The 12,500-nt window shown below is 25.1% G+C and overlaps 1 protein-coding gene across 2 annotated transcripts in view; it reads left to right on the top strand.

Moving 5' to 3' along the window:
• LOC135928477 (calcium/calmodulin-dependent protein kinase type II delta chain-like) overlaps window positions 1–9,845 on the top strand; it is a 66,983-nt gene extending 57,138 nt beyond the window's left edge. Inside the window, exons 15-17 of one of the 2 annotated variants that reach the window (XM_065464941.1) lie at window positions 7,701–7,795; window positions 7,924–8,038; window positions 9,157–9,823. In XM_065464941.1, the coding sequence (XP_065321013.1) occupies window positions 7,701–7,795; window positions 7,924–8,038; window positions 9,157–9,352 (406 nt within the window). In that variant the 3' untranslated portion in view covers window positions 9,353–9,823. Of the gene's footprint in view, window positions 1–7,700; window positions 7,796–7,923; window positions 8,039–9,156 lie in introns of both variants that reach the window. The other variant, XM_065464940.1, reaches the window with a different exon arrangement.
• The last annotated feature ends 2,655 nt before the right edge of the window (window positions 9,846–12,500 follow it).

Consider the following 12,500-nt stretch of genomic DNA (forward strand, 5'->3'; position numbering starts at 1 on the left):
TTTTTTTAAATATTTTTAAAAAAAATTTTTATTAAAAAAATAATAAATATGATGTAATAATAATTCAAAGTTTCATTACTCAAAAGTTTTAAGAATTGCATTTTTAGTAAAAGGATCGGATCGGGGTTTTTACAGGTATCGGGCCGATCCGATATTTTTGGAAAACGCTAAATATCGGTACTGATCCGATCCGATATTTAATATCGGCACAGCCCTAGTTTTGCTCAATACTCAATAAAACTTGATAGCGAGAGTAGTGGTGGGCGCGGGCCGTGAAATTCCGCGTGACCCATCGTGTCTTTAAATTATTTAACGTGACTGGGCGTGACAGGCCTTCCCAAAATTTTTCACGGGCGTAATCGGGCGTGAACATGAATTTCCCGTGAATCATGGAAATTTTAATTTTTTTTATAAATATAAATTTGCAATTTTATAATTATAATTAGACCTGTGCTCCGATGTTTCAATCAACGGCGGCGGTTTTTTTAAATTTTTTATCGGCGTTCGATCGCACGCCGGTTTCGCCGCCGCCTACTAAATTGTCGGAGGCGGTGGTGCAATATTTATTTTAAAAATTTTTTTAATGAATTTAATTTATAAATTAATGTATTACATTTTTTTATAATTTATTTAGGCGATCTTTTCTAACACATTGTTAACATAGTTTAATTGATCTTAAATTATTTCCTGTTTCACTCCAATTTAAATTTATGTATTTTCTCATTCTCGGAAATAGACTAAGGAATTATATTTTTACTCAGACCAGAGTCACATCAACAACACATATAAGAAATATTCTATTGATTTTTATTATAATTAAAATAAATTTGGAATGCAAGCAAAATATAAAGTGTGAAATATAATAAGTCAGAATTCAGATTTAGCAAAATTATAATTGTCATGAATAAACAGTATTTTATCAAGATTTGTGGGACATAAAAAAGTCCTTTTCGCATTGAGTATTAATCCTATAATGGAAAAAATTCTTTCGCTGGGTGTACTGGTTGCAGGTATACAAAGAACCTTCCTAGCTAAATATGCAAGCATAGGAAGTTCCAGTCGCTTTTTCTTCCAAAAGATTAATGCATCCTCTTCTGAGATATTATTTTGGCTGAGCAAAATATGGCATTCTTGTTCAAGATTACTAATATTGTTATAATCGATAATAGGAAGGGAATGTTTACGAGCTAATTTAGCTATATAAGAGCTTGATTGACCATTATCCTCAACTTGAATTTCACTCTGTGCATTTCTATCATGCTCTACAAGTTTTAAATTTCGAATTAAAAATTGCAATGAGGTCGTAGAATTCGAATTATATTCTGAAACAACTTTGAGATTTTGAAATCTGGGATCAAGTAGAGTTGCTAATATCTAATGTTTAAAATATAATTTTATTAATAAAAATATAAAATAACTTGAAGTTCAGTAATGGGAAACCTATGGTCAAGCTTTTTTTTCATATTTTCTTTTAAGCATATAATATCTGAGCAATCAGATCTATTGATTTGTATATGAGCTTCTATTTCACTGCGAAATAATAACCCTAAGTTTATTGTAGATCCTTTTGGGGAGGAAAGAAATTCTACCGACTTTCGGAATGGATTTAATAGTGCGTAAAGCTCATCAATCATATCCCATTCATCATTAAAGAGTTTTAAAGACTGTTTTCCTATTTTATTTAGAACATTATTTAAAGGAATTTTGTTTACACTGCGAACACCGCTGATTTTTTAAATACTTTTTAAAATTATTTTTTTCTATCATGTTTCGGATTGAAAGTTGATAAAATATACAAATCATATGTACGTATTTTATACTCTCATAATGCGAGTTTCTATTCAAAACGGAAAACTCTAGTTATATAATGACTATTTGTCCTCCTGCCCGTTATTAGCAACTATAACTTATTCCTTTATTTCAAGTCTCCCAACAGTTTATTTACGTTAATATATTTTCTATCGGTCATACTGGCACTTCTGCACTCCCCTCCCCATTTTTCAAGCCGATGGGGATGTATTTTAACAAACATTTTTGCAAAATAAATGAAACCTTGTATTAAAATTCGAACTTTAAGAGTTCTAGCCCATAACCGGCGCTCTTGATTTAACGATTCTCAAATTAATAAAAAAATATTGTTGACAAAGTTACAAATATTTCTTCTACTGAAAATACACTAAAAAAATATATCTTCAGTGATCTACTATTTTCGCGAAAACTATTTTTGTTTTGGTAAACTGCAATTGATGATGCTAGAACTCATTCAGGCCTGTTCATTACCTTTATAATTAAATAATTAAGTGGAAAATAAAATTGGAGGAGAGTAATGTTTTTAAATTTTATTTAATTTTAAATTTTATTTAATTTTAAATTTTGGAAATAAAAAAAATTAGGCAATGCTAATAATTTTATTGTTTTTCAATAAAAATAAAAACTCCACAGTTAATCAAATAAAAAAATTATATAACACCAAAAAAAAACATTAATGATAAAAATTAAAAAATATCAATAGCCCCACCATTCATTAACCCTTCCTCCCATACCCATTTCAATTTTATACTAATAAACATAGCCTCTTCACAACTTCATACCCAACTCCAATTTTATCGTATCATCTCCCCAGCGCCTGTTCTTGCCCTTTTGGTAAATTTGAACCATTTTATAAGGTTTAAATAAACCAGCCATTGGAAATATTGAGAGTTTATTGGCAATAAAAAACATTTTAAACTAAGACACAGATAAACATATAAATTTGAAGCGAACAAATGAAGTATTAGTTTTTTTAATAATTCTAACATGCTTAAATAAATAGCTTTTCATATTTAGTATATTTGAAAGTAAAAAGAAAAAATATAAAAATTTTCAACTATAGTTTTGTTAGTAATTTAGCTCATTTCAATAGATAAGGGCATAAGGCCAGTTATTATAATAATATATACTACTTTTGAAACAGATTTTTGGGGATATTAAAAAGATAAACACAACCAGAATTGAAATAAATAGTGTGTCATTTCATTTTGATTAATTGTAAAACACTTCATAGTTTAAATATAATTTAATGCGATAACTATGATTGTTTGGGGTATTTGGAAGACACGTAACTGTTTTTCCTTTTTCACATTTTAATTTTTTTAACACACCATTGAATATTATTGTTTATATTTTAATTTAAATATTATTATTTCATCATCATTATTTGATTCTGAAGATTCAAAATTAGATAAATGAACATTACCATGGCCCAAATATAATAAATATTTTAACGTAACATCCTATATTGAAGGAACTAATTCAATACTTACCAAATGTAAAATGTGCCTAAAAAGTATTATATCAGTTTCAATATCTTCAAGTTCCAATTTAAAACGACATTTGATTTTATTAATTTTTATGGTAACTAACGGTATCTCGGGAAAATTTTCGATATTATTATTTTTTTTATTGTTTTTTTTTAAATATTTTTTTTATTTTTATTTATTTTTTTTATTAATAAATAAAAAAATAGATAAAACTAGATATTCATAATATACTAGAGAATTAAGATTTTTTCTTGAAATTTTCAATTATTTAAGATTTATTCTTAAAATTTTCAATTATTTAAGATTTATTTAAAATTTTTCAAATACTAGATATTTAAGATTTTTTTCTTAAAATTTAAATTTTCTAAAACTATATAATCATAATATACTAGAGAATTAAGAGTTTTTCTTGAAATTTTCAATTATTTAAGATTCATTCTAAAAATTTTCAATTTAATTTAAAATTTTGAATCAAATACTAAATATTTAAGATAAAAATATAATCATAATATACTAGAGAATTAAGATTTTTTCTTGAAATTTTCAATCAAATTCTAGATAAATAACCAATTTATTTGAATAAACACTGATAATCAAAAATAGTTTTATACATATTTATATCATTTAAAAATTTTATCGGTAAAAATAAGATATTCCATTATAATATTATAATTATGGTCTTTTAAAAAAGCTATATTAAATAAAAATAAATAAAAAATAAATTTATAAAAAAAGATGAAAAATTTTCCCGAGATACCGTTAGTTACCATTTTTATATAATATAACTAAGTAAAATCATTAAATTTAGAAAAAATACATTTAAGGTTATTTGACCCCAACATTATCGATAGTTATTTTAAAATTAAAATAATTAGTGGTTAAATTATGGTCAACTATTGATAGATGCATTATTCAATGGGATTAATAAAAAGTATTAAACCTATCATTATCAAATTAATTACATATATATTTTATTTTTTTTAAAGATTTGAACATATATATGAAGATCAATATGTTCTTTCTGCAATTATAAATCCAATATTCAAGCTTCAATGGCCATGGATAAAACTTCCACAGAACAAACCTATAAAAAATAAATTTATAACGCTATTGAAGAAATGCATTGAAAACCCTAGAAATGATATTGCAAGAACTGTTAATTTCGAGATATTCTTTTTTTCGCGAGTAAAGGATGAATTGGAGGATAATTAATTATCTCAATTTTTGTAGCAAAGGACAAAACAATAAATGTTTTTAATAAATTCTCCACGTTGTTTATTAAGTATAATACCGCAATCCCCTCATCTGCCCCTGTAGAGCGCGTTTTTAGTATAACTAATGCCGCATTAACTTAACTGCCAAGTGTTCCTGTCTATCAGATAAAAATTTTAAAATAATTATTATTAAAATTTAATAAGAAAAATTTATTCCCTCTATTACATTGTATTTATAATTATATTATCAAAATAAAACTATATTATTTTGTAATATAGCTAATATATTGTGTTAAAAAATATAAGATATTTATTTATATTAAATTAAATTTGTCATAAAATTTTGAACGAACTTGAACGCGTTCGATTTTTGTCAATGAACGTTGAACTTGAACGCGTTCGATTTTTTAGAAATGTTTACAGTACTATAAATAAGTAATTGAACAACCTTTTGTTCTTTCCGGTAGGCTCTGGGACCTATGTTTCCCTCAAGCCCTAAAGTTATTTTAAACAATAGGACAATCCCTTCGTATACCGATCTATTAGTTAAATGCCACATAGCACAAATCCAACAGTTTGGGTAAACTATCAACTTATAATTTACCCATCTTACCTAGTTATAGTCTTTTCCACCTTCCAAACAAGGTCTTGATATTCGTTCTCCATTTCATTTTTTAATCACAGCCTTCATATCCTTATGGCTTTTAAATTATTCTTTAGTTGACAGCAGGGTTGTGCATTTGACCGGTCAAATACGTTTCGATCAATTGGCCGATATTTGACCGGTCAAATTCAAATATATGTTTTTTTTAAGTTAACATTAACTTTATTTTGAATATAAATAGTAAAATGAAATCTATAATATAAATTTTTTAAATTCATTGTCATTCAATAACTAACGTGTAGCTATCTGTAGCAGAGTTCTTGTTCTGATTCATATTCAATATTATCATTTTCTTTAATATTTTTTAATCAATTTTCCTGATGTCTTAGATCTTCAATCGATTTCCATTTTCATAAGAATATTAACCCTAATCGACCTATTTCTTTCTAAAGAAGAAGTAGAACTAGGAATTGTTAGTCTCTTAATGGGCAGGGTGGACAAAGTTTAATCTATTAACTAGAGGTCGGAATTGATTGTTTCTGGAAATTACTACTTTCCGCATAATTGACTATATTAAACATGCTGATTTTGCTTCTGAAATTAATTATATCACTTAAAATATTTTGGTCATCACTACCTTGTAAAAGAGCTAATTCTTGAATTATATCACATACTTGTGAGTTCTCCTCTTTATATTGTGGACACAAAAAATAAGCAAACATTGTGATCACATGTATTTACATCTTTTTTCCCTTTTTTAAACATATTTTCAATTTATTTTTCCTTTAAATTTTTTAAAGTATTTGACCGTATTTGACAGGTCAAATACTCCTCCGGTCAATTGACTGAATTTTACTGGTCAATTGACCGACTTGCCAACCCTGGTTGACAGGTTGTCTCTTAACCCTATCAACACCTCTCGCATGCCCTAGAATCTGGTTAAATTCATGACAAATCACTCAGTGGTTCGGACGACCATTTTAAAAATGGATGAAATTGGTATAAAGGTTAAATAGATTGTATATTTTATATGGGCCTTTTCCTTTATTAACGAATCTCAAAATATTCTTGGTCTCAAGTCACAAATCAAATTATATAACATTTTATAGCCCTGAAAATGCAAAATTTATTTTAAAATATCTTCATTGTTGTATTTCCGGTAAATTAAAAAAAAATATTTTGAAGAATGCACTATTTAAAACTATGAAACTCAAGAAATGTGTTTATTACCAATATATAATTTAATATATAAATTTAGTTTTTTGTAATTTTAAGAATAAATAAATCAATTTTAAAGGGCGTTAAAACGATGAAACTCATCATATATGTTTATTGTCACTTGTCAGTATATTTAAATATTTTATTAAAAATATTAACGGAGAATATAAAATTTAAATTTTATTTTATAATGGAATAAAAAATCAATTATAGAGAAAGATTATATTTTCTTTTTATTAAAGTAAAAAAATTGTATTTTTTAGAAATTTCTAGCTTTTATAGAAATATTAATATCTATAATATATAATGCATATTTTTATTTATAAATTACATTATAATTTAAAAATAACGCTACCTATAATTGATTTATTTATTCATAAAATTATAAAAACATTAGAATTTAAATTCCTTTTTCTCCGATAATATTTTTACTTAAATATTTTAATATATTGGTAATAAATATCTTTGATGAGGTTTATCGTTTCAAATTACGCCCTTCTCAAAATAATTTTTAGCTTTACCGGAAATATAACGACACTGAAGATTTTTTTTAAAACAATTTTTACATTTTGTTAAAGAGAATTTTAAGGGCTTACAAAATGACATATAATTTCTTACTTTGTACTAAAAATATTTTGAGTAATTTGAGATTCGTTATAAGAAAAGGCTCTCATCAAATTTTGAAGGTCCATATCTCGGGATATATTTAAGCTAGAGCATTAAAATTTTTATAAAATACACAATCTATTTAACCTTCAGGCCAAGTTTCATCTATTTTAAAAATAGTCTTTGAAAATCAGGTTATTTCAGTCGATTTATCATGGAATTACCTATCTGGTATTTTATTATATTCTCATTTTTATCATACGCCATAAAAAAAATTAAAATCATATTTCCATTCCTCTAAATTCTGGCATGTTACGGTTAAGTTCCTGAATTTAAGATATTAGAGAACACATGGGTGTGGTTGTATCTTTAATTTAATACGACGGAGATTTGATAAAAGATACAAAACTTTATTTATTTAGCTCAAGTTATAATCTTTATTTTAAAACGCAAATGAATATGCTTTATCAAATTTATATATTATTCTTGCAGGAATGAAAGTGATAACATTTATAATTTTGAAATTGAATAATTCAAAATCCATATTAAAAAACAGAGCTACAAAATTATAAATTCAAAAAAGGCCTTTTAGATTTATAATTCTTGTCATACGCTTGTAAGTGTCTTAATTAAGTTATTAATCTATATTTATTGTATAATCAGGTTATATCAAAATTAATTTTTTTTAATTTTCGAGATCTTTTTGTGGATTAAATTATAAATTAAAGCATATTATATATTTTTTATACATATATACAGCAAAATATGTGATCCAAATATAACTGCATTTGAACCAGAAGCTATGGGCTACTTAGTCGAAGGAACCGACTTTCATAAATTCTACTTTGAAAATGGTATAAATTTAGATTTTGAACATTTATATAATATATTGTATATAGTAAGTAAAATATTGAACTCATTGACCAGATATTAAATACATTAAATTTTATATTAAAATAATTATGATATATATTTTTTAAAGTATTAGGTAAAAATTCGAAATCCATAAACACCACGATCCTAAATCCTCACGTTCACCTCCTTTCCGATGAAATATCGTGCATCGCCTATATTCGTTTAACCCAATATATCGATAAGTTTGTCTTAAAAATTATAATAAAGTATATAATAATATATTGTCGATCTCACTGCAAACCGTTGATACCCTTTTAAAAATATACAGAAGCGATAAAAAAAATCCATTTAATAAATTAATGAGATAAACTATTTAAATAATTTATCCTTTTGTAATATGGAATATATCCAGTAAACAAAAATATAGATTTTGCCAAAAATACTTTGCACCAGTTTCCCCGCTTAGCCAAATTTTTTTAACTCAACCCGGACACTGGCCTGTTTTTCGGATATGGCAAGTTTTATAGATTTTCTTCACCGATATATCATTTGTCAAAATTAGTTACAATTTCTTTTTTTTAAAAAGTGTTGATTTTGTATATTTTCCAAATTGAGGTTTGTTAATTTATCAGCGGCCAAAAAATATAGATCAAAATATTATTCTTTATTTAAATGGTTTATCAAACCGAGATTTTTTTGTTAGGGGAAACGGGGAGGGGGTTATAATGCCTTTTAGCGTTATTGATTGTTAATCATCGTGTAACATGCCATCCACAAAATAGAGAAACCCGATAAGTTCGTGTAGCCCGACCCGAAATTTTTATTTACTTTGCTCGGCCAGGCTCATTTTCTAAAATAAAAATCTTCAATTAATCACCAGGTCTGATTTATAAAAAAATAAATTCTAGTCTGATTTATTTAATTTTTATCCTCACCCTATTTTATCCAGAATTCAGGACTTTCTGAGCTCTACATAGGTAACAGTTTTTTTATACCCCATAAATTTTACTGACTCCTGGAATGCACAAAAAATATAAAATTCTTGACATTAAATATTACCCTTGCTAATTTTATTTTTAAAAATATAGTATATACCGATTTATTTAACGAATACTTTTATTCCTACAATTTTATTTTCACAGTCTTTAGTTTCTCCGCTTTTTTATGTAGTTTCCACAGGCTTTTTCTCAATTCCCATTTTATTTATTATACATAAAATGAGGAAGGGGAAGAAAGAAGAAAAAAAGGAGAAATTAATATTTATAGAAACTATTTTACAATTTTTAAATAGTAAAATACTAAATATTAAGTAAAATACTAAATATTAATCAAATTTAAATTTAAATTTAAAAAAAATTAGAAGTGGATCTCCACATACCCAACAATCCGAAGAGACGAGGATTTGGCAAAAGAAAGATGGAAAATGGCAAAACATTCATTTTCATCGGACGGGATATTTAATACCTCCCAATATAATGAGTAACAGCAATTCCAATCCAAATTCGCTAAGTGCTAAAACCGTTAATCACTATAATGTGAACAGTAATCATAAATGAAATTTACAACAATAAAAATATTCCACCATCCGTAAAAAAATGTGCCTCAAACGAAAATGGCCCGAATTATTGTTTGCGATGACTGAATTTTTTTACTCATATTTGAGATATTATTTACATGGTCTTTGGGTATGATATTTCTATGTAAATTAAATGTGTCTTTATTTATATAACTAACTTAAACAAATCTTTATAAATTATTTTGTAAAAAATAAACATTCTTTTATAAATCAGGCAGGCAACCCTGCACAACTAACTAAATAATAATTTCGCTATTACGAATATTTTTTTAATTAATAAAACATTTAACTAAAATTTGCTTTACAATTATATGTTATGTATTAGATCAATTTTAAGAAGTTACAGTAAATCAATCGTGACAAATAAAAAATTTTGTTAATCCGCTTATAAGATATTATATATTTACTCGCCATTATTTTATTATCATTTTATTTTCTACCCTTTTTTGCCTATTTTATTAGGAAAAAAATCTCAAAAATCAAGTTATTCACCGATTATAAATATATTTTCTGTTTTTATTGTAATTTGTAAATTAAATTATTTATATGATATAGTTAAAAAAAACTTAATAAATAAAGGTTTTGAGCTATGACTACATTTTAAAATAGTATTCAACTCCTCGTAATTATATCTAAAACGAATTATTTGTTATTCGATATTCGATTCGTATTTTACTTATACGAATAATACAATTATTCGATTCGAAAATACGAATCGAATTCGAATAACGAAAATATATTATTCGTCGAATAATTTTTTTTCTATCATTCGACTAAAATAATTTATAGTATTATATTAATAAATGTTGAAAAATAATTATATATATATTAGATAATTAGGAATTACTTGAAATTATTCTTATTTAATAAAATTTCTTAGTGGAATATTGAAGAAGCATTTTATATTTTAAAAATTTTATATAACTTCATAATCCAAAACAACTTCAGAAAATTCTTTTATGGACGAAGGTATTTATTTTATGGAATTAATAACACATACACAATTATAATAAACTAGGAGCTATCCCGTCTAGAATGACGGGCGATGCAGATATTTCTCCTTTGTTTGATGATAGAGAAATCATAAATTTTACTTTTCTCCTAAATTTTAACCACTTTATTTGTAAAATATTGCTAGATGTGAGTTTTGTATTTTTAGATTGCATAGCTTTTTGACAATCTATTATTCCCTACAATTATTTGTACTCATATACAAGGTACTAATAATCTATTAACTTAAATAATGTTGGGGGTAATTTATAAATTTTATGAACAGTTTTTATATTAAAACCTATAAATCCAAATCATTTTTGTAAAAAATATTTTATAAGTAAATCTGTATAAAATTTAATATAAGTACATGTGATACTATTTTTAAACTTATATCAAAATTCACTAAAATATGTGTTATCATTTTGTGATAAATTTTTTAAAACTATTATCTCATCTACATTTGGTGATAGTATTAACTCTGAAGTATAGTTAAATAATATTTTATAATATTATTTTTATTTAAATACAACAAAACAATCAAGCTTAAATTTATTTTATTATACAATAAATTCTGATATTATAATTATAGGATATGATGATTTTGACATATATTTTACTGACTAACCTATTTCCCATTTGGCCATGCTATAAATTTTATAATAATATTTAATTAATTAAATAGATATTCATCCCATTGGTATAATGGATATTTCTGAATCAGAAAGCAATATAGAACAAAGCCATTCATCCACCTTCAAATTCTATTACAATAATAATTAATTAATTAAATAGATATTCATCCCATTGGTATAATGGATATTTCTGAATCAGAAAGCAATATAGAACAAAGCCAATATTCATCCACTTTAAATTCTATACAGTCGGGAGGACGGAAAAATGTAGATATATGGAAACATTATATTTACCAAGCATCAACAGAAACTGCTAGATATAAGATTTGTCGGGTTGAAATAAAGTGTAAAAAAAACTTCTTCAACTTTAATTAATCATAACAAACGATTCCCCCAAAAAACCTATAATAATAAATTTATTGAATCATATTTTAATAATGATTTAAATAATAATCATATGCACAACATTAATGATATCAAACATTATTTATTAAAATTTTTAATCAAATCTAATATTCCATTTAAAATCCTTGCAACAAATGAATTTAAATGTTTTATTAAAGCATTAAACCCTATTATTCAAATATGTTCAATTCCTACATTAAAACAATACATAAATGAATGTTTTGATGATGAGTTCAAAAAAAATTAAATAAACAATGCAATATCACAAAAAAATTTTACAATAGATATTTGGTCAAGTCCAACAAATGTCCCATTCTTAGGTTTAACCTGCCATTACATTGATGATGAATGGGTACTAAAATCTATATTATTAGACATTATTCCATTTACAAATTCCCATTCAGGAGAAAACATATGTAAAACATTTTATAGAATAATTATAACATAGATATAAGGTCAACAGCTATTACATGTGACAATGCCACATCAAACACTACCTTTATAAATACCCTTAAGATTAAAAATCCCAGATCAAAAATTGCATATATTCGTTGTTTTACACATGTTTTAAATCTTGTTGTTCAAGAAATAATAAAACAAATAGATTAGCAATTAATGAAATTAAGATGCAATATAAAAAGCATCCAAAATTCTTTTAAAGAAAATTACATTGATGAAGGAATTTTGTAATTCTCAAAATCCAACTATTAAATATTTAAAGTTAAAATTAGATACACCAATCAGGTGGAATAGCTCATATTCTATGATAAGAGCAATAACAATGAGAAAGGTCATTGATCATGTTATTATTAATAGTTATGATATATCTATTATTGAAGAGAAACAACTAAGTGAAGTATTTATATATATTTAAATGCTAATTTTTATTTGTTATTATAGGATGAATGGGCTTTAGAAAGAATACATAAAAACTTGAAAACCTTTTATGATTTTACTGTTGCTATATCAGGAGAAACCTATCCTACCCTTAATCTAGTCATCCCATTTTATATTTCATTAATTGAGTACTTAAGTCTCTTTGACATGCTCAACAGAAAATGATATCTTATTATAATTTAACAGATTTCGAAACTATTA

This window comes from Gordionus sp. m RMFG-2023, chromosome 4 (assembly GCF_954871325.1).
Source record: "Gordionus sp. m RMFG-2023 chromosome 4, tfGorSpeb1-WG-v2, whole genome shotgun sequence".
NCBI lineage: Eukaryota > Metazoa > Nematomorpha > Gordioida > Chordodea > Parachordodidae > Gordionus > Gordionus sp. m RMFG-2023.